The sequence below is a fragment of the Xyrauchen texanus genome, chromosome 42 (genome assembly GCF_025860055.1).
Source record: "Xyrauchen texanus isolate HMW12.3.18 chromosome 42, RBS_HiC_50CHRs, whole genome shotgun sequence".
NCBI lineage: Eukaryota > Metazoa > Chordata > Actinopteri > Cypriniformes > Catostomidae > Xyrauchen > Xyrauchen texanus.
In genome coordinates this window covers 11,260,414-11,283,261 of record NC_068317.1, presented here as the reverse complement: position 1 = coordinate 11,283,261, position 22,848 = coordinate 11,260,414, and the positions used below count along the sequence as shown (strand labels likewise).

Below are 22,848 nucleotides of genomic sequence, written 5' to 3'. Positions count from 1 at the left end.
GATGGGTGGAAGTGAATTCTCTATAATTTAACAGTGTACATCCAAATCCTGAACCACAAATTCCATGATTCCAATTGTTTAACAATTGTATTACAAGAAGTTCTTTCATGTTCCTCATAGTTTGGACTACAGTGGCCCATCGCGGGAGTTCTTCTTCCTGTTGTCTCAAGAGCTGTTTAACCCATATTATGGTTTGTTCGAATATTCAGCCAATGACACGTACACCGTGCAGATTAGCCCCATGTCTGCATTTGTGGAGAATCATTTAGAATGGTGAGAACTCTTCCACATTCTCTGTCACTATCTCTCTCTGTCTCTCTCTCTCTCTCTCTCTCTCTCTCTCTCTCTCTCTCTCTCTCTCTCATCATCCCTAATTATTGCTGCTTACACTTGGAATGTGTATCACATTCAACTTTGTATTTATGCAGTTGATGTGGAGTGTGGTTGAAGAATCGTATGCCTTATGGTCAGCTGGAAAGAAAGCCATGTAGAGACGGTCACGCTACTGCTTTTATCTCTCTCTTATTTCGGCATTTTGACTGACAGCATAACAGCACTGTTGTTTAATAAATTACAGAATTAGGAAACTAAATACAAAGGCAAATTCTCAACTTTTGCCTTGAAATTTATCCATATGGAGGACACGTCTGGTGAATGTCATCATTCACATTCACAATTTTTGGGTATTTAAAATCTTTAATAAAGAGAAATTCTTTCTTTATAAGTCTGAAAAAAGCAGAGAATTTCCATAAGGGTGGTATGATGGTTGAAAATCACTGTTCCCTGATCATCTGACATGGCTAACTTTACGTAACTTTCACCAAGTCAGTGTGCATAAGTTAGTTCTAGGGATGTACACGGTTACCATTTTAACACTCGGTTAACTGAGAGGTTTTACAAATGGTTAATAATTTTTTTTATGGGGGGTTTTTGGAGTCGGGACATGGGAATAGAGAACATTTATTGCAATGGAATTTCCTCAAACTCTACTCAAAAGAGCAGCAAATAAAGTGCCTAAATGGCACAATACTTAGATCTGTCATATCAATGCATTACTCATCTGCCACAGTGATGTAGTGCATACTAATTGAATTAATTATTATAAGTACAGTATAATATATATATTTGTAATTATTTCAATATAATTATTTAATCATTATTTAATTTAAACATTATTAATCAATTGACAGCCCGAATAATAATAAAATGATCAATGTTTTGCTGAACCCTCACAGGTTCCGTTTCAGTGGTCGTATTTTGGGTCTGGCTTTGATCCACCAGTATTTGTTGGATGCTTTCTTCACCCGTCCATTCTACAAGGCCCTGCTTAAACTGTGAGTCTTAAAGGACATCATGATGGCATCACAAAGAGTCTTTTATGATGACTTCTCATTGGTCGTATTTGTTGTTTGGTCAATAGAGTGACAGATCTAAGTGATTTGGAGTACCTGGATGAGGAGTTTCATCAGAGCTTACAGTGGATGAAGGACAACGATATCACTGATATACTGGATCTGACGTTTACAGTCAACGAGGAGGTCTTTGGACAGGTTCTGAGTCAAACTTTACGGTCATCTATTACGGTGACAAAAGTCACCCTTATGTTGTTCCATACCTGTATAAATGCATATCCCAGTCCATTTTTTGTAAAAAAAAAAAAAAGAAGAAAAAAAAAGAAAGAAATTGCAGATGATAGTGACTAATTTTTAAGCTTAAAAAAGACCCAAAAGGAACATAAAAGTAGCCCATGTGACTTGAGTGTCATATTCCAAGGCTTCTAAAGGCATGTCAAATTTAAGTTTAAGTTTAAACAATTGCATTTGATGGAATTGTGTAAATCTTAAAAATATTACTTTGAGTGTATAAATGTTTGTCACAGTCAATAATCTTGTTTTTTAACCTTGTCTACTCTATTCACAGGTGACAGAGAGGGAACTGAAGTCAGGGGGATCCAACATCCAAGTGACAGAGAAGAACAAGAAGGAATACATTGAACGCATGGCCAGATGGAGGGTGGAGAGGGGGGTGGTACAGCAGACCGAATCCCTTGTACGAGGTTTCTACGAGGTGTGTTAGGTTAAACAGTCCTTGCAGCATGAACGTTTCAAAGGGGTGGCTTCTGATTCCCCCACCCTGATGATCAACATTGCTTCTCCTAAATATACCAACCATGCTTGCCAGTCTACACCAAATTTTTACCATTCACATTCAGTTGGAATGTCTGATGTAAACTCTTTCTTTATTTGTTTAATCCATAAAGGTTGTAGACTCTCGTCTGGTGTCAGTGTTCGATGCTCGTGAGCTGGAGCTGGTCATCGCAGGGACGGCCGAGATTGATTTGAATGACTGGAGATCCAACACAGAGTACAGAGGAGGTAAGAGAAAGCCTGCTGTATATTTGAAAATCCATTAAACAACATGGCAACTGCTTTGTCAAACAGTAATTATTATAGCTGGTCACATCGTGTGCACATGAATGAAGGCCTAGCCAGCTATAGCCATGACAAAAGATAAGCTATTTTGTCAGTTTTTATCCCCACTGCTAATTCCAAAACAAGTATCCCATTTGTTTAGATTGCCATGCATTATATAGAGCAGAACTCTTGACATTGAAAGCATTATGTGTGAACTCTATAGAATTTCATATTATCTTGCTGTTTGTGGTTCCATAGTGTCGAGATGACCTCACTTTATACTCCTGACACCTCTGTTGACTTTGCTTGTGCAACATGTGAAGGGCCATGGACTAGTATTTGTGTGTGCTAATGCTATGTATTTTATTTTTATAGAGGGCATCAGTCTGGTTCCAGAAGCAATGATCACATACATTTTTTTTCCTATAGACAAATAGATTTTTAACGAAAACATATAAACATTTAAAGACAGACCTGAGCTCCGAGGTTGTTAATCTATATATTTTTTCTGTTGAAGCCATCAGTCCATGTTATTTCATCTAATAGCAATTATAGTGTAGGGTTGCACCAGATGTGTTTAAGGTCTCAGTTAAGCTGAGATGTAAAGATCACACTAATTGCTTAGTAACTACTAGTTAATTTGTAACTAAGTCAGTGCTTAATTTGGTTGCACCACCTGTTCTTAATGCAAGACTTAACTAGTGAGTCATAAGCTCTCCGTAAAGTAATGCGTAGTCGCATAATAAGATGTATTATGCGACGTATACACGTAATACCTGTATTAATCCAATTAGTTTCCTTACACGTCATCTTCTGAGCATATGGCAATGCAATGCTTTACTGGAGATCGGAAATATAAAGTAGGGATATCTCACATCAAATATGCATTAGATAGCTTTATATTGCACTGGACTTACACATATTGGTGTTTAACTTCTCTGAAATCTTTGTTATTGTCCAGGTTACCATGATGGTCACATTGTGATGCGTTGGTTCTGGGGCGCAGTGGAGCGCTTCAATAATGAACAGAGGCTGCGACTGCTCCAGTTTGTGACGGGAACGTCCAGCATCCCCTATGAGGGTTTTGCTGCACTGCGCGGGAGCAACGGCCTGCGGCGCTTCTGCATTGAAAAGTGGGGAAAGGTCACCTCTTTGCCAAGGTATAGTACAGGAGATAACAATACATTCTTCCTGCAAAATCAGAAATATTGTAGTTATCAAGTGATAATTAAACATAATTTAATATGATATCTCGTAAAGACTTTATACTACTTTAGGTCGATAATTTATCATAAGAAAACACCTTGGTATTTGAGGCCCCCACAAACACAACTTTCTCACCTGTGTCAATGTATTCCTATTGAAATAGGTAGTTAGGTTGGAACATAATGAGGAGCTTGTCCTTTAAATTCACTTTCGTTCATGCCACAGCCCGCCCAAACTATGATGTTCTACTTGCCGTTGGTATTTAGTGACAGGTGGTATAAGTGGGACGGGACGTTCTCATTCTGGAAAGTATTTTATTGCACAATTATATTTATGTTATATCCTGTTGTAAATAGAAACAATTGATGTATTACCCAAGCAGTGTAATAACCTGTTGATACGCAATCACCCGCACACGGTGGTGATGTCACTCTGTTTACGGTGTAGTTTTATTCATAATAGCAGAGCAGTGCAGTCAGATTTTGTGTCATCTTGAAAGGCGGAGCCTTACTTTTACTCTGTACTCTGCCAGCGATTTAACAGAGAAAAAAAGCTTGCAGGAACCTCATTTTTTGTTAGATCATCTTCCAATTTGAAACTTAACTTCTTTAGACTTGTGGCATTGAGAACTTAGTAATGTTGGGTTGTCTTGGCACTTTTATTTATTACAAAATATTTCCATTACTATAAACTTCAGCTTCTCTAACTTTATAAAATAACAACATATATTCATTCTGATAAATAAAGCCCAAAGTGTCTTCTTTCAAAATATACTACAACTGTGTCCATACTCCAAAGGGTCCAGTAAATACAACTATTTAAGTTCAGGTATGTCATTTTTTATGGTTTGTGCTCAAAAAGGGGGTGCGTATCAACAGGTTAACCAACAGTTTCTTTGTAAGACAGATTCTACATCTATTTTAATGCTAATTAATGTTTGTTTACCTGCCTTGGTTCTGCCACACTGTTCACAATATGAACCCACTTTAAACATTTTCACACTGTTTAGACTTGTAAATAACGTTACCTGAGGATTTTGAAAACCGACTGTGAAGACTCAAAATCTCACTCTGGGTTGATTTGCATCCAGAGTTTCACCTTGAAATTAAATTTCACCCTGTACATCTGGCAAACAGAAGCGACTGTTGATCAAAGCCTGGCACTGTCAGCGCTAAACCAAAAGCTAATATTTCTCTGTGAGGGGGAGAATGGCTTTGAGTGTGTCATTGTGTGTGCACAGTGTCAGCAACCAGAGCTAAAAGGAAAATGTGGATGAAAGGATGCAGATGCCTCACTCAGCTTCAGAATTTCACATGGTTTACTGGTATGGAGTTGGGGAAAGTTTGAGCCTTGGCATTTCAGTACTTAACACCACTGAGTGTAATGTGCTTTTTTTTCTTCTTCTATTTTTTTCACTTCCTAATAGAAAGTGCTGTATAAATATTTAGCTTATTATTATCTAAATGAATGCTTAACAGATCATAACATATTCTTATGAAATACAAAATATTTAATTATTTTGATATAGATCTTTTTACTGTGGGACCTCAGTTTGAACAAATTTGGTAAAATGGCACATACATATATATATATATATATATATATATATATATATATATATATATATATATATATATATATATATATATATATAATAGTTCTAGCACCATAAAAAAGCTAGACACAGTGCATCGAATATAACAGAACGCAGGTGTCGTAAGATGCACTTTTAAAGGTTGACCTTCTTTTTAACCTGACATGGCATCTAAAAACACTCCTATAAACGCTCCTTAATGTTCCTGCTTACCTTGTGGAACAGATGTGCCTGTGATGCCTTAAGATGTTGTCTAGGCAGCTCACTAGGTTTGGTAACAAAGCTATAGTGTTGGCTGGTCAGGAAATATTGGCGTGAGTCCAGCCTCTATTTGTACCTGGATGGATCTACCTCTTTGACCTTTGACCTCTGCATTTTTGTCTCCTGCAGGGCGCATACATGCTTCAACCGTCTGGATATGCCTCCCTATCCATCATACACTATGCTGTATGAGAAACTTCTAACTGCTGTGGAAGAGACCAGCACCTTTGGCCTGGAGTGAAAGCATGCAGGAAACATATAAGACTTGATTTTTTTAAATGCAATTACACAATAGACTTTTTAGAGATTTTTTAAATAAATATATCTAACAAATCGTTTGATTTGAGGACGGAGGCATTTGATATGTTGTTTTGTTTGTATTTTTGGTTCAAGATGGCTTGAAATAGCATGTTTCTGCACTAAAATGCAAGATATATTGTAATATTCAGTCATAATGGAAGTATTGTGGGAAAACCACAATGTATGCAATAGTGAAAGAAGAACCAGAAAACCTTCCAGCCTATTGTATCGAACTGACTTCCTGCTCATCATCACTCTATTGGTCAGGCATCAACATATCCCCTCTGTGATTGGTATTGCCATGCTTATGGGCACCTAAGGATGGTTACCACCTTTCACCTCACTAGCTTCGGCCCTGCTTATGGGTATATGACTCTCTTAACATATGGTCATCTATGACATCCAATACCTGGCCATATTCGGAATGGAATACTAGCATACTGATTACTACATACTACACAGTATTTACTATATACAACATACTATTTTATAGTATGCAAGTAGTATGCAAAACAGTATATACAAAGTATATACAAACCAAATTGCAACATAAACCTTTCAAACTGTAGTATGCTACATTGTTGTCACATTGCCTTATTAGGTTGCATGTTCAATACTATTATCATTTAAGTTTTATATCATTTTATTTAAAAATGTCTTCACTTTTGGCAGTCCCGTCAAATATAAAATAAAAAAGATGTAAAAAATTGCACTTGTTCATACTGGAAACACATTTTTATAACATAAAATGACTCCATGATGTATTCTCTGCTTGCACATTTTGCTAAATGTATTAGGTCATCTAGGAATTCTACAGAAAATTCACATCTTGTGCAGAGTACAGTGTACATACTGCAAAAGTACTATAGTAGTATGATAGTATGCTAATCCGAACATAGCCACTGGCACCAAACCTGGTAACTCATTTAAAATGTCATGCTCATATCATTGGCTATGTCTGCCTCTACATTATCCCTGTGAAGAGTTTTATTGCACACATACTTTGAAATATTCAACCTTTCTGATTTTGACAATGACTCATTTAATCAAAGTGGCTGTTAAGACGATGACCTAAAAAAAGTCTAAAACCTGTTCAAGATCTTGTCACCTTATTAATCTGATGAGTGCTCAAAAACTTTAAGTAAGAAGTACATATGGAAACAGGTACAAGTAAAGACATACATAAAACATTTATGGAGTTTTTTTGTTCCTTGCCATAGTCGCCTTCGGCTTGCGCACTGGGGTTACAAATATAATTATTATTGAATTACTTATTTTAAAACACAATTCACAATCGTATTTTAACTAATTACACAATGATGATTCATCGACATTATAGACATTACAGTTTTATCTTCTGTTAATGCCTGATCATCTTGTTGACATGTTGTGAAAGGCACTTTACAAATAAAATTGACTTGACTTGACATACACATGACACAGGTGATGTAAGTGACTTCACTGTTTAACCAATTTAGTAACCCAAGTACTAAGCTCATCAGATCTGTCTTATGCCAGAGTCTTTGTGGCCACATCAAAAATAACTGTAATTCTTTTGAACAATGCTTCTTAAAGGTCAAATATTTTTAGGGCCCAGGGATGAGAATCTGAAAATGACACAAGGCAATTGCATGACTTTGGATCCAATTCCAGTTGTAAAATATCCCTGAGATATTTCTCTGAAATCCTCAATATCATGGGAAGTTGTGGGCATTACCATAAAGATTTTTAATTTTTTTTATTAAGACCCTATCTCCACCTTGTGTGTGATCGCATATTAAGAAGCTTTTAAAAAATGGCTTTTAATAATTTATTTGTATGATTTATTGCTTCACAGCTTCCATCACAACAGTCACACAAACATACTGTATAGAGATAAGACTGTATAACAGGCTCTCACTCATAAGCATGATAACCATGATGATTATAATGAATATATTTAGTGTTGATGTTTCATGCTTTTATTTCTGCATTTTTAAAATTACATTCCAACACTCAACCTATCTGATCATTCTAACCATAAAAAAGATAAATAGTTCATGAGTGGTCTTTCAATGATGTAGGCCTATCAGTGTTAGACCACTTTTAACTGGCCCATCGCTCTAATGGTGTGTATTATTATGGTAATATGGTATGTTGCACTGATATTGTACTGAGACATGGAACGGACCTGTTAAGTGGTAAAATTGAATTGGATCTATCAAATGTGTGCTTTGAAAAGTTCAATCTGTGTTAATCAGACGTAACCTTTTCATTGACATACATTATGAAATGACTATCTGACCATTTGCTGTTGCACACTGATCATCTGAAGTTATAATGACGTATTTTTTTAATCATTTTTATTAGTTTTCAGTTTTTTATTTTAAAATTTTTGTTTTTATATATGAGTTTAAGAAAATCAAAACATGAAATTGCATTTTAAACCTATTATTTGCAAAGAATGAGTATCACATTGTTAATTAAAGTCAAATATGTAAATAGAAATATTCAAGAACAATAATTTCTGTATGTCAGCCTAATTTCTCTGACTTTACGTCCACCTGTTCTATGTGAACAGACCTGGCTTTTGTTCTCAGCAGGTCATAGGCCTACTACTGGGTTTGCTTTTGTCCCACATTGTTGTATATACATGTTAATAAATAATCACTTTATAGTTGGTTGTATCACTTATCTTTAATTACACATATACACAAGGGTGTAGAAACGATTTAAAAAGATGAGGGACACAGAAATGTTTAAAGGTGGGGTTGCTACTCCCCTGCACATGCACATTCAAAAATACACACGCTTGAGCTCATTCATACACAATCGAACCACAAGGGGGCCTCAATTCAGTGCTATGGGAAAGCTCATCATCTTCAATTTGTGTGCATATATGTTTTACTAATATTTTATGTTTCACACACACACACACACATATATATATATAATATATATATATAGATGGATATACAGAAGTATATCAAAAGTATTTTGATTACTAAACTGATCACTTTGGATTTTATTGTCATTTGTTTCATTTAATATTTAGTCCTTTCAGATGGAAAACATTTATACATATAAATGATGTGATCCAAAGTGCATTTGAACAGCGGTGAAACACTTTCTCATGATGTGTTACATTCATACCAGCAGACAGAGAAGTCAGTTTGAAGTAAGTTTGGAGCAGAAGAAATAGAAATAATCCTTGTGTAAATTGTTAGCTTTATGCTAAGCTAAAATGCTATTTCTAGCCATTTTACATGCACATGTTACCAGACACCTTCATATTTTTAGCAAGAAAATTCATGTTGGATAATAATTTCTTTTTTCTAGTAAGACCTTTGATATTAAGGCAAAATTTCTTGATAATAATTTTTAAATTGTTTTTCTTTAATTGTCTTTAATTTAATCTTTTTTTAGAAACAAAACTGCATGAGATATTTAGGTTTTTGAGAGAATGTATTATTAACATGTGTATTTTGTCTTAATGTACTGACAGAGTTTTAAGTTTATTATAGTAAAAACAAGTGAAAAAAAATCTACCAGTGCTGAAGAAGTCATCCAAAGTGCAGTAATTCAAATGACCCTTTATTGAGAACAATGGAGTAAATTTAGGGGGTAGGTTGTAATTATAATCTGCTTAATTAACAACAATTGTTAATGGAAGTCCCCACAATGTTTAAAAACATTTAGGGTCTGCAGAGAGCACAGGATCCCGGGGACATTCAGTGGTTTCAGTATAATGAAGCATCGAAATAAACTCATTGTCAGTCAGCTTGTATCTCTTCAGAGTTATTTTAATTAATTAATTAATTGATCAGCTCCTATTGGCCCGATGTCATGCAAGAGACACCTTTTCCCGCCCACTGGGTAAATACACGATCGTAATAGGTGAAGTGGCCTGTCAATCAAGCCTCTCACCACGGCAATCGAAGTCCGAGACTCCGAGCAGCAGCTTGGCTTCGGTTGAATCATTTGAGCAAAGTAGTTGTTGAGGAGAGGAGTAATCATCACAGCCAGCATTTCTGGTCACCGGATTCATTTTAATCGAAGATGAAAGTATCAATAATTTCCATTTTAGACACGTTTCCATGTTCCTATTTTTAGGTGAAAATACAGTCAGGGAAACCGTTTTATTAAGTAAGGGTAGACTGATAGTATTCGTTTGTCACCTGTTGGACTGGTCTTACGGGTAAATAGAGGAAGAAGTACAATAATTAAACGGAGTAGTTATTTTTTTTAAACTTTTAAAAAGCCGTTATGATTCCTGAATGTCCACGAACGACCGCGTCCAGAAACCGAATTCAGTGTGAATCCGTTCAGAACCGCCCTGGGTTACTGCGCGAGACCAGAACCGCCATCAGGAGCGAGCAGTTCACGGAGCACTATGACATCATCCCGGGCAAAGAGCTGGGCAGGTATGATACACACTCATGCACTTCATCATAACTTTTAGTGTTTGTTTCACTTGTCATAAGTCATCTCATTTTCATTTCATTTGCCTAGTGCATGTGCTTTCTCGTCAATATTTGAGCTTATTTGGTTAGAAAAATATTGATATCTACCAGTTAGGTCAATATTATCTGTCTTTAAGTAAGTGATGCAGTCAGTAAATACAAAGTAGTCTAAATGTGTATTTCAGGTGTATTCTGCTTTTACAACCAGTCTGAAATGTATGCCCATTTCAATTGTTTACATTCTTGATACAATGTGTTATGAGAAATCCTGAGCATTTTCCTAATTAATCTATGCCAATGCATGCATTTATTTGCCTATACTAAAATTGCTGCTCTTTGCACAATGATCAAGTTCATTTCAGAACCATGTGAAGGTTTGCATTTTTAATGCAAGATTTGAGTTTGAGTTTGTGATGTGAAACACAAATGTTCACTATGAGATCTGCAATATCTCAACTCGCTCACAATTATCTGATAGCCTACTTATGTTAATCGCAAGCATGATTCAACATGAAATATTATCTAGCTAGCTGATCCATTTGTTTGCAAAACACATAAAGAGCATTGGGCTGAGATTTAAAAGTGCAACTGTTTGGAGACCTGCCACCACCAAGCCTGCATTTTGAAGCCAAGCCATTTCACCTGAGTATAATCCATCAAGATGAACATTTTATGTCCAGGAGTGATCTCTAAGTCCATTTCCCAAAAGCTAAACTTGAATAGCTCAGGATCCCAGCAAATGTGATTGGATGCTCCAGCTGTTTTTATTTTGATGGCTGTGTACATGTGGAGACAAGCCATTTTCACAGGCTTCAGTGTGAGATTTCAGTGTGTGCCAAAATGATTATGATGGCTATGTTTAACTTTCTTTCACTGGAGAATCACATTAGCCCAGATACTGGCATGTATAGTCTAGTTAGCCTAGATAGCCTTATTTTAGAAATGTATTGACATCTTGCTGTATTTGTTGTCCCACAACACTAAGTAATTTGATTAAATATAAATGACTGCTAAGGGAGTAGTTCTGTTTAGAGCAAATGGTTTGGATAGAACATTCTTGTGTTATTATTTAGATGTATTAAAGAAGTCATTTATTCAGACATAGCATAGCTGAAAAGAGATGCACTTATTTAGGGAAACGGCAAATATTTTCTCAAAATAGTCTAGATTACAGGCTAGACTGAGAGGTCTAGACTAATTTCGTAAGCTGAGAAATTGATTTTGTACCTTATTAAGAATTAGTATGTAATGCTGTTTGGATAAATTGGAGTTTTTGAGTCACTATGCAAGATTGTATTTTATAATGCTGTGCCCACTTGGCTTGTCGCAGGTAAGATATGTCCATGCGCTTATTGTCAGTGTTTAATTTCATTTTCTAAAGCGATCTGCATTAAATAAATGCAGAAAAAAATATTTTGTATTGCGCAGTTCAAGCCCTATGCAAATACTCTGTAGCAGCTGTTATGTTCACATTTTCCCTATGCTGATGTAGCGCTATTTGGGTGGAGAAAATTCACATGTGTGGCTTGAACAGCCAGATGCAGGGCTGTTTCTAGGCAAAGGCGAACTAGGCGGTCACCTAGAGCGCCACCTGCTGGGGGGGCACTAAAGAGGAGGCTGCCGCAAGGCACCCCAGACACCCCATTTTTCATGATCGGATAGCTATCTGATCAGTAAAAATGCATAAAGTGACCAAGTGTAAACACTAGGGGTGTGCAAGACTAGTCGACCAAACAATAATGATGCTGTTAGTTTACACTGGAATTACCAGTCGGTCAAAACATTTTTCAATTAAACAAAAAAAAAAAAATCCCGTTTACGTTTGGATTTATATTTTTACAAAGGATGCACTTAAATTACTTTCATGTTAATGTTACATAAAGTTAAATATAATTAATAATACAATTAAATTATTAAAAAAAGAGGATATCTGTAGCCGATGTAAACAGGGTTTCATTTCACCTGAGACTGTGCATGTTTCATTCCTCTATCTCTAGCTGCATGCGCAGATGTCCTCCTAGCAAGACAAGCCAACACAACAAACTATGGAAATCACTTCAGTTGTGGTGTTGGAAACAGTTTTCTGAAACATTGTCTTTCAAGTTGTTATAGATGTTTTCACATTTGTGTCTTCTTTAAATAGGTGCGTGCTTGCAAGTCATTTTCCCGCCGAGCAGGCTCTTTCAAGTGCAGGATAATAGTTTCTGAGTTAGGTCCTGTTTTTCACTGGACCATGTTTACAATTTTATTTTTATCATCAAAAGTGTAGGCCTATGCTCTTAGTAACCTAGAAAATCACTATATTAGACTAGGTATGCCAATTTTTTTATTATTACCTTTCTGATCAAGAAGGCTATTTTCAATGAGTTCAAGTGGTTAAACTATCTTTTATTCTGTGTGCACATGTCTAGAATTCGGTTTATTGTACATTTCTCACATGCCTATATATATTAATCCTAACCATTAATGGTTAAGGTTCAGCTGTCACATTAGATCATTGGCTAATGCTCATCATGAATACATGCAACTTTTCAGTGCTTTTTTGCCTCTCTCATATATTTAGCTGACCTGTTAATTATTTTCTGCAATGTCCTGCCTATTTTATGTTAACTAACTTTCACTTGGTGAGTTACATATTAGAACAGGCTATTAGGGATCCTCTATTGTAGTGTTGGGCTCGAGTCCACCTTAGTCGAGTCAGAGTCAAGTCCGAGTCTTTAAACAATCGAGTCCGAGTCCAAATGAATCAGTTCATGAATCTGAATTTAAATTGTAACCGTAAACTCAACATCAATATTACGTTTTTTTTTTTTAACTTTACAGCTAAGAAAAAAAGTTTGCCAACATAAATGTAACAAAAACACCTCTGTTTCATATTGCATTTCATATTCACATTTTATGATTAGAATCCTGCTGAACAAACTTCAAAGGGGTTTCAGAATAAAAGCATTTGCTTTAGGTGTGTGAAGACATAACTGTCCTTAAGCACAATTCTTATTGTGTTCTGTTGACATTTTTGAAAGTGAAAGCCATGTTAGTCATTACAACCAGAGTTATTATTTCAAATTTTAATGAAGTTTTTATTTCTACTTAATTTTCAATTTGTCTATTCAATAGAATTTAATTTTCTATAAAATTATCCCTATCTAAAGAAATAATAGTCTGTGCTGAGATTTCTTTCTGAATCTGCTGACTGATTTGGGAAAATACTGTACATACAAATGAGTCCACACAGTAGTAATTAGCACTCACTGAGATGTTACATCTCACTATTTGACTGCAAACGCTACATCCAAAAACACTGGAAAAGCCCACTGATAATATTAGGGCCATGTCGTCACTGATATGATTTTCTAGTTAATTTGTGGGAAACCACACAATGCAGGGCAGTTCTGCGTGCTGCTCGTGTACCTAAATCCCTGATACATGCGTGTGCGTCTCGCAGCTGCTGCCGCAGAACATAAAAATAATAATAACAATTGACATTTGCTTGAGCAGCAGCCATGTTGGTTTGCAATCAGTCTGAAAACATGGAGAATAATACGTTACCCGGTGGTTTACAATACAATTAATATAAATATTTAAAATAAAAATTTCAAAACCAACTAAATTCATTCAAGTTTCATACATAAACTCTGTCATTGAATAATATATATTTTTTTCTATAATTTAAATTATAAACAAAACATGACACTGCCCAAAATATCCTAATATTTTATAGCTTGTCAATGCAATAGTCAATCAATAATAAACTGGTGCTGTTTATCTGTTTAGAGTTGCTGTCTACTTTAGCAGTAACAAAGTTACACATTTAATTCATTAAGATGTAATGGACCAGTTTAAACTGACAACACTGCGTGGACCACAACAGACTACAGAAGCCTACATGTGTAGATACATTACGCCTAAAAATACTTCATATCCAATATTAATACTATTTTTATGTATTTTTATTTCTATATGCTGTTTTTAGTAAACTGTGAGAGATGATGTGGGTGACTTGACTCAGTTAAGTTCTTGATTTTACGTTTTTAAGGTAAGGCAACTTTATTTATATAGCACATTTCATACACAATGGCGATTCAAAGTGCTTTACATATCAATTTTAAAGAAAATACAAGATACATAAAAAATTTAAACCAATTAAGAATATGAATAAAAATTATTAAAATACATTTGAAAAAATGTAAATGATTAAAATGAATAAGAAAAAGAATATTAAATTGTTAACTGTCCATACATAACTGTTCTTAATCTTCCATGATCAAACAGAGGATAACCAAAAATTGTTTACACACATATTGAGAAAAAGTTAAATAAAAATAATTGGATACAATAATTCAAATGAAAAAGACAAAAGCAAAAAATGATTCTGTGAAATCAATAAGTGCAGCACAGTGCTCAGTCAGCTAAACAGATGTGATTTCATGTGGCTACTGTTAGGGCACATCTGACCTCTTCTGGAAGCTGATTCCAGCAGCGGGTGGCATAATGGCTAAACGCTGTCTGACCTTGTTTTGACTGAACCCTCTGTATGTCTAACTGACTTAATCCTAATGATCTGAGAGGTCTGTTAGATTTATATTCAATAAGGATATCTGAAATGTATTTCCACGGTGAAACCTCAATGGGAGCACCTTCATGGCTGCACAAACGGCACATGTAATTTTACCACATGTCAGGTCCCGTGTCTTGTGGAACTGCCTCGTTTAGTTTCTATTACATTGATACATACCCGTCTTTATGTTTTTGTCATGCCAGCCACCTCGGTAGTTGATGTTATACAGTAGTCCCTGTAGTAACATTCAAGTGTATTGGTTGACTGATGAGTGTACCTGTGCACATGTGTGTTTTTGCTTTGACCCAGTGAAACAACTCTGGCTATGTCCACGACTTCAGGGGCTATTATGGCTGCAGACAGAGATGTGTTCATTAATTACTGTTGTTGTTGTTGTTTTTTTTCATTGCATCTCAAATGTCATGGACTCTGAAAAGAAAACCCAAAGGCTCGAGTCAGAGTAAAAATGCATCCGAGTCCGTGACGAGTCAAAGTCCATTAAAATTGTGCGAGTCCAAACTTGAGTATCATCCTGCACAATTCATTCAACTTTTCAATAAATATGCCTGTATTCGCTAACACCGATTCAGTGAATATGTGTCTTGTTCTATATTTAATGTACAATGGCAAACATGTGTCAGATAAATACTCTTTTTCAGTGGAAGTTAGTGTCAGATTTGGCTGTTGGAATGGATTAAGTAGCCTATTGTAAATGGGTGGCATAAACACAATGTTTTTTCAGTTTTCTAGTCGACTCCAAAATTTATGTTTAAACGTCAGTGAAATTAGTCATTTCACACATCCCTAAATATCCCCATAGTCACTTATGAGGTCATAATGGCACTGATTCTTGTTTTTGAAAAGCTCCGGCTCTGTCTTGATGGGTCTCAGTACTGAACATGAGGTGACATTTTTGCAGTCCTGTGGTTTCTAGATGCTCCAACGTGGATAATTCCAGTACTTTGCTATTGTTTGTGGACACAGGCCAAGCTCTTTAGATCAACAAATGGCTTTGCTTTGCATGTATGAGATATATGATGGGAAGAGTTACAAATAAAACAAGATTTTGTGTTCAACAATTTGGACGACACTATCTCTTAAGTTTTTTAACACCAACAAATTTGTAAATGGCAGCGTGCCATTCACAGTTTGTTGCCGTTTGAAATTAAACTATGTTTGGCTAATTTAAGATCCCTATGTATTTGACCTTTTGCATTGTGCTTTACAACAAGGTTTTTAAAAGCTAGAAGCAGTGCAACCAATCGAACAATCAAGGTGTCTTGATGTGTTTTTAAAAGTTGAAGTTTTTTTCAATTTGATACGCTGTCTAAAATGCCTCTATCCTGCGCGAGATGCTGAAGAACAACAAGACAGTGCGACAGTCAGTGGCGTCTGGATAATGCATGTTTACATAGTTAAACAATTAAAAGAGTGCAGACAGAATCAAAAAATACATTATTTTAAATCATATATGCAGCTACTGGGATTTTTTGATGATCACTAAGGTGGTTTTAAATGTTTTTGTTTTGTTTTTAGTTTGTATTTTTATGGCTTTAAAGATGCTGACAACTGTGTCCCAAATATATCTACACATTTTGCCTTAGGTCAGCTTATTCAGTATTGAACTTTTGAGTTTGTTATCTTTTAATTAATGTGGTGTACACACGGAGTACATTTGGGAGAGATGTGTTCATGGTGAAAAAATGGATGACACCACAATCTCACTAATGTCTAAAACGGCATGTCATGAGCTGAAAATGTCTCACCCTTCTCTTATAATTCTCGGAGGCCTTTCAGTGGTGTTTCATCTCCAATACAGTTCTGCTTGATTGCCGGATTTGTGCAGTGTGCATTCCCATCGCTTCTTTTAGTAAGACCAGTCTTTCCCAAAGAATGTCTGTACCAGTTGACAGCTGAGTGGGACACCATGACATCATCGCTGTGCCATTCATGTTGTATAGGTCTGAGGTCCCAGTGGCAACATACGCTGTGCACCATGGAAACAGGGCGAGGGTGACCGTGGCGGTGGGGGGTGGCGGCAATGTCATGTGAAAGCCAAGTTTGGTAATGAACCCCTGTTTGTGCTTGAGTGTCAATGCTGATCTGGGCAATAATACCAGTGCAAATGTCCTGTTCCTCAACAATCTCAATGTTGATTTAGCCAGCCACAGCTATTACACACATCAAAAACACATTAAACATTTCATTCAAAATTCACATTTCATGCATGCTGATCTGTTTTATTTATATTTACAAACTAGGGCTTGATACTGTTTTGAATTGAAGTTATCAAGTCTTATTGGTGCTTGTTAAGTGGAGCTTTACTATCACTCATACTTTAGCTTTAGAACAAATTCCTAAGTATTAAAATTCGGCACTTAATTAACAGTCCCGCACTGTTTGTGGTATGGAAATTGATGATAGCTGAAATGGTGTAGTTGGTTTAAAAGAGCTATGTGTTTACATTATTTGTGGCTTAATTTTGATTACCATAAATAATTTTGAATTTAAATAAAAAAAAATAAAATAAAAAAAGGCAATTAACGAGGCACTTACATTGAAAGAGAATGGGGCTAATTTATGGAGTGTTTAAAAGCACTTGCATGAATTCTTCTGTTTAAACTTGTGAATTGAGTTGTAAAGTTTTTTAAATTGTCCTTTTTATGGTCCGTTTACATTGTTAAATAGTCATGGCAATGAAGTTGTAAAATTGTATACAACTGAGAAAAGGTTAGGAAGCAATTTTAAAATTGTTAACATGTATATTGTTTACGTCTTGTGGCTATACTTTTGAAACGTGTGTATTTTAAAGTTTATGGATTGGCCCCATTCGTTTCCATTGAAAGTGCCTCTCTGTAACCCAGATTTTTGCTTTTTTTAAAGAAAGGGAGGGATGAGTCTGATCCCCACGGCCACCACCATTGTGTCCTTGAGCAAGGCACTTAATTCCAGGTTGCTCCGGGGGGATTTTCCCTGTAATAAGTTCACTATATGTCGCTTTGGATAAAAGTGTCTGCCAAATGCATATATGTAAATGTAATTCCCACTGTCACACCATGTCCTAATCAGACGTGATGCGACGCTGTGACATGCAATCCTTCTCATTACAGTGTATTAATGCCTGGGTGACACTAGCCAGTTCAGAACAACTTTATTTTTACCATCCTCAAAATGTTAGTCTGGAGCCCTGTTATGACATTAGGGATGTCCCAATCAGCTTTTTTTGGCCCCGATCCGATATTTAAATATTAAATATCTGCAGATACCTATATGTATCTGTCCCTATACGATTCTTGTCTTTGCCTAGATAATAGAGCTGCAGACTTTGTGCCATTGTGACACTGACAACCAGTAAAAACAATGAAAACATCACACACCACAGAGATACATTCAGAAATAAGAAAAATATATTAAAAACAAGCTCTAAAATTGCTCCAGTGAGAAATCATTAATATATATGTTCTGTTTACTGTCTTTGAGTTTGCTGTAACACAAATCACTTATTATTAAGCAAATACATGAAGATGTGGTGTTGTTATTGAAGGTTAAACGGTTTGTTTGTATTGTGACCAACATTAATCCGATTTAAATTGGTATGAGTGACTTATGAGATATTGATAGCACCTGAAGAGTGCACGTCTTTGACACAGAGAGAGCTCGTGTTAAAGAGAGTAAAGCTAAATGCGCTCATGTTTGCTCAAACAGTCTCTATCACTCAACACAACATCTGAATGTCACAACTCGCGTCATGTATCATGTATTTGCATGATTATTTGTTTTTAAACCTGTTAGCAGCCTCTATATCCTCTTCCTGTTCACTGTGCAATCATTTCGAATAACTACCATAACGACTCTAGAAAATGGGCAAATTAATATTCATACACCTGTACTTCCACATTTTTTAAAAACAATCCAGCATATTCATCTCAATTACATGTCGGAAAGTTTTTACATTCGTGAATGCTTAGAATTGCCAACATCTCACCCTCCATAGGCCGTTTTGTCATGCTTCAAGGGCAGAGCAAGCACTCCTTCATTAGAGGGGCAGTGTATGTGTGATTGCCTGCAGGCTGCAAAAAAGTGTGGCCCTAAATCTAGGCACGATCAGCTGATCACTGATTTAAGACTAATATCGGCCAATTTTGATCGGCGGCTGATCGATTGGGACATCTCTACTGAATAGTAATTTTACACCCTAGCATGTTATAGTGTTTTTTGCACAGAATCAATTATCTTAATTTTAAGAATTGTTTTGCATATTCACTCTGTCAACCCATTGAATTTCCTTTTCTTTTTTTTAACCACAGCTCAAAAGGGAGAAGTAAATTTTGTCAGATTACGTTATTTATTTGTCTCCATGAAGGCATGGCAAGCAAACCAGATCTGTTTTCTGCATAATTACCCCTGTGTAACAAAGATCGAGGTGCTGAAAGAATGCAGTCAGGTCTGAAAAGCATAGAGTCTTGCAGATGAGGTAATGCCCTTTCCCAAGATATACAGAAATGATGTTGCTCTACACACAGACCATGTGAACATGTGCCTCTCGCTCTGTGCTGAGGTCACGTCAGAGTTCATTATTTAACCATGTCACAGACACAAAGTAAACAGGCCTCGCTTTCTGTCAAGGAGAATTTTCCACCTACCATAAACGTGTGTGTGCTGATGGGAGTTTTTAGTCATACTTTGTTTTTGTTCCCCACATTTAAGAGCTTTTGCTCCTGGCAAATGGGCTGCAGCTAACTAATTGACCAGCGCTCTTTCTAGATTCTTGTTGCTGATTAATACCATCGACAGAAACAAAATCTTGTCAAAAGGAGCCTCGACCAAGTATTGAGTGCAAAAATTGACATACTTTTCAGAAGGTTGACATTTCTGTTTTATCAATTCTTTATTCTAATATTTTGAGAAAATGGATTTTTAATTTCCAAATCATCAAGATTACAACAAAAAAGGCTTGAAATATTTCACTTTGTGTAATGAATCTAGAATATATAAAAATTCCACTTTTTTTATTTAAATTATGGGGTGTGGTGTGTGTGTGTGTGGTGTGTGTGTCAGCCAGAACATTATATCACCTGCCTAATATTGTGTAGGTCTTCCTTGTGCGCCAAAACAGTGCCAACCCGCATCTCAGAATAGCGTTTTGATATATTCTGATAAATATTGTCAAATCGGGGAGGTCTGTGGCAATTCCCAGCCCTACTTCACGTGTGCAGCTGCATTCACCATGAGATACGAAACAGCATGCGGTACCAAATTGAGTCCGTTCTCTGTACTGCTGGTATTTTTAACATTGGTGGGTATTAAAATATTGATCTGAGCAGAAAATCCAAGGCACACCTAGCCAGTCATGGCAGCATTCAGTTTGGGAACCACTGATCTAGATCCAACCTGGATGATTTCAAATGTTCAGAATAACTTATTACCCAACCTGCAAGTTGGCCGATTTCTAACCAGACACTTTACCCAAACCGAGAGACCATCTGCTGGAGATATGGTTGGTATTTCACATAAATTTAAACTTGCCATCAACCCTAGTCTTGCACACATGATAGCCATTGCACTCAGGGTGTTATCTGTATCTGTATATGTGTCAAAGGCCCTCAAAGTTCGTTAACCACAGATAACTTTGAGTTATATTTGACAAAACATGTGTACCACATCATGGCATATGTGAACTACAAGATGATCGTTAGTACATTTTCCTGTGAGAATCATGTGACCTCATTGTCAACTGTTGTCACGATTTGGTATTCCACCTCAAAATGGCATTACTCGCAGTGGGGGAATGATAGACTCTCCAAAAAGTTGCTGCCATGCTTTGATTGGACGACCGTAGACCTCTGGAGTGGCAGGTATTATGTGAGGAGATTAGAGCTGCTCCTTCCATCGCATTCCCTCGTGGCATTTGTATTTTCAAGAAGCCAGTCTTGAGCAGTGGGGACCAGATTAACGCAACACTATGGAAATTAAGGTATGCCAAAGCTGTGCAGTCAAGAGCAGTAAAAGCCTATTAGGTTTTCAAAGGAGCGGAAGGTTCTTTAGTGTTTCTGAATCAGTCTCAATCAGAATGATTACAGACTGTTGGGATTTTATGAATGCTGGCTTTTGAGTCATGAGAAGCACCCACCAGCAATTTCTTACACTGTCATGCATAGTTTGAGAGTTGCATTATTGGCTCAAATACTTAGCTGCATGTCCAAGTTCTTACTTATAACATTTAAGTGATTTAACTCTTTTGAAAACTTGTGATACCAGTCATTTTCTACATTTTCTCTTTCTTCACCAAAAAAACTAAACATTTCACTTTTGATTGAGATTCATTATGATGGGATTTTGCTGTCTACACTGGAAGCATCCGTTGTAACGTGTCTGTTGCGCTGACAATAAATGGGTGTCACATTCCATTTTAAGCAGCAAATGCTGGTGCTACTACACAAATTAAACTGTTTATAAAGTCCGGTGTAGACCGTGTGTTGGTGAGCAAGGTGACTGTTTGCACATCCAATGAGAGTTAGGTAAGCTACATCTCAATGAGATTCTGGCATGAATGCAACATCACTGATGGTTCTGTGGGTCACATATTTAATGGCTCTGTTTGGTCACATATCATATGATTTAAAAAAAAAAATCTAAGGCAAATAATTTTTTTCCTGTCTTGAAGAAAACCATTACAAAGATGTTTCACTTAACACCCACATTTTAATGGGCCAGCTCAAAACAAGGAATTTTTTTTTGTTCACCCACATTAATCTCCACATTTTTTTGAAGAAAGGAGGAAGGCAGTCCCAGCTGTGTGTAGTAAATCTGTGGAGTGGAGAATGGGGTTGGAAATAAGGGAAGCTTAAAATGCTTAAAACCCATTCCAAGCCCATGACTCTCACATGAGCTCTGTCCGCACAGCAACTATGACCTGTAGGTATACCTACAGACCAGAGTTTAGGTTTGAGTTTATCCAAATACAAACAAAAGAACTTTTCTATTTTTATTTTTTTCCCCTAGGATTTTTTTCAGCAGCAGTGCTGCACATCCACAAGCCTGCAACGCCGGACACGTATTAACATGTGTTGGTCAAAGAATAGATAAAAATGTGTGTCAAAATCAATTTCAGCCTGGGCCACATCAGGGTTTATTTGTGCCCTCAAAGGGCCCTTTAAAATGTGGCACCAGCACCTGCTTTGGTAGCACACATACAAATAGTTTGGTGTGTGGTGGGGTCCCTTTCGCAGTGTAGAAAGCGCATCGCTGACTGAGGCTGGCAAGTGTTATGTTGTGTCTAGATTGAATATTAAATTAAGCATGTGAAATCCCAACAGCAGTGGCATAGCGCTGCTGCAAAATAGGTGAAATAGTGGAACTATGATATTTTGACCCATCTACTTCAACTATCCATTGAGATTTTTTCTTCAGTTGCCTTACTTTAGACAACTAAAGTAACCATGAATTGTTATGCAAGGTTAATTTTCCCTTGATCTGCTTTCACAAAGATTACAGGAAGTCTTCTACCAAATATAATTTTCCTGCATGGATTCATGACCTCAGACTGAAGAGGAACAATGCGGTTTTCGTCCTGGCCGTGGAACGACGGACCAGATCTTTACTCTCGCAAGGATCCTGGAGGGGGCCTGGGAGTATGCCCATCCGGTCTACATGTGTTTTGTGGATCTGGAGAAGGCGTATGACCGGGTCCCCCGGGAGAGACTGTGGGAGGTGCTGCGGGAGTACGGGGTGGGGGGGTCCCTTGTTAGGCGATCCAATCCCTGTACGTCCAAAGCGAGGGCTGTGTCCGGGTCCTCGGCACAAAGTCGAGTTCATTCCATGTGGGGGTTGGTCTCCGCCAAGGCTGCGCTTTGTCACCAATCCTGTTTGTGATATTCATGGACAGGATATCGAGGCGTAGTCGGGGTGGGGAAGGTGTGCGGTTCGGTGGGCTGGGGATCTCATCGCTGCTTTTGCAGATGATGTTGTCTTCATGTCATCATCGGTCCGTGACCTTCAGCTCTCACTGGATCAGCTTGGCAGTCGAGTGTGAAGCAGCTGGGATGAGGATTAGCACCTCTAAATCTGAGGCCA

At 36.9% G+C, this 22,848-nt stretch overlaps 2 protein-coding genes across 5 annotated transcripts in view; both read left to right on the top strand.

The window, feature by feature from the left end:
* Positions 1-8,411, top strand: part of LOC127635342 (E3 ubiquitin-protein ligase HECW1-like) — a 115,490-nt gene extending 107,079 nt beyond the window's left edge. For all 4 annotated transcript variants that reach the window (XM_052115303.1, XM_052115304.1, XM_052115302.1 and 1 more), the window contains 7 exons: positions 121-273; positions 1,236-1,334; positions 1,421-1,550; positions 1,921-2,067; positions 2,261-2,375; positions 3,376-3,574; positions 5,605-8,411. In XM_052115303.1, the coding sequence (XP_051971263.1) occupies positions 121-273; positions 1,236-1,334; positions 1,421-1,550; positions 1,921-2,067; positions 2,261-2,375; positions 3,376-3,574; positions 5,605-5,716 (955 nt within the window). In that variant the 3' untranslated portion in view covers positions 5,717-8,411. The remainder of the gene's footprint in view (positions 1-120; positions 274-1,235; positions 1,335-1,420; positions 1,551-1,920; positions 2,068-2,260; positions 2,376-3,375; positions 3,575-5,604) is intronic.
* A 1,324-nt stretch (positions 8,412-9,735) lies between these two features.
* Positions 9,736-22,848, top strand: part of LOC127635118 (serine/threonine-protein kinase 17A-like) — a 48,823-nt gene continuing 35,710 nt past the window's right edge. The window contains exon 1 of the mRNA XM_052114912.1: positions 9,736-10,178. Coding sequence (XP_051970872.1) covers positions 10,021-10,178 — 158 coding nt within the window. The 5' untranslated portion in view covers positions 9,736-10,020. The remainder of the gene's footprint in view (positions 10,179-22,848) is intronic.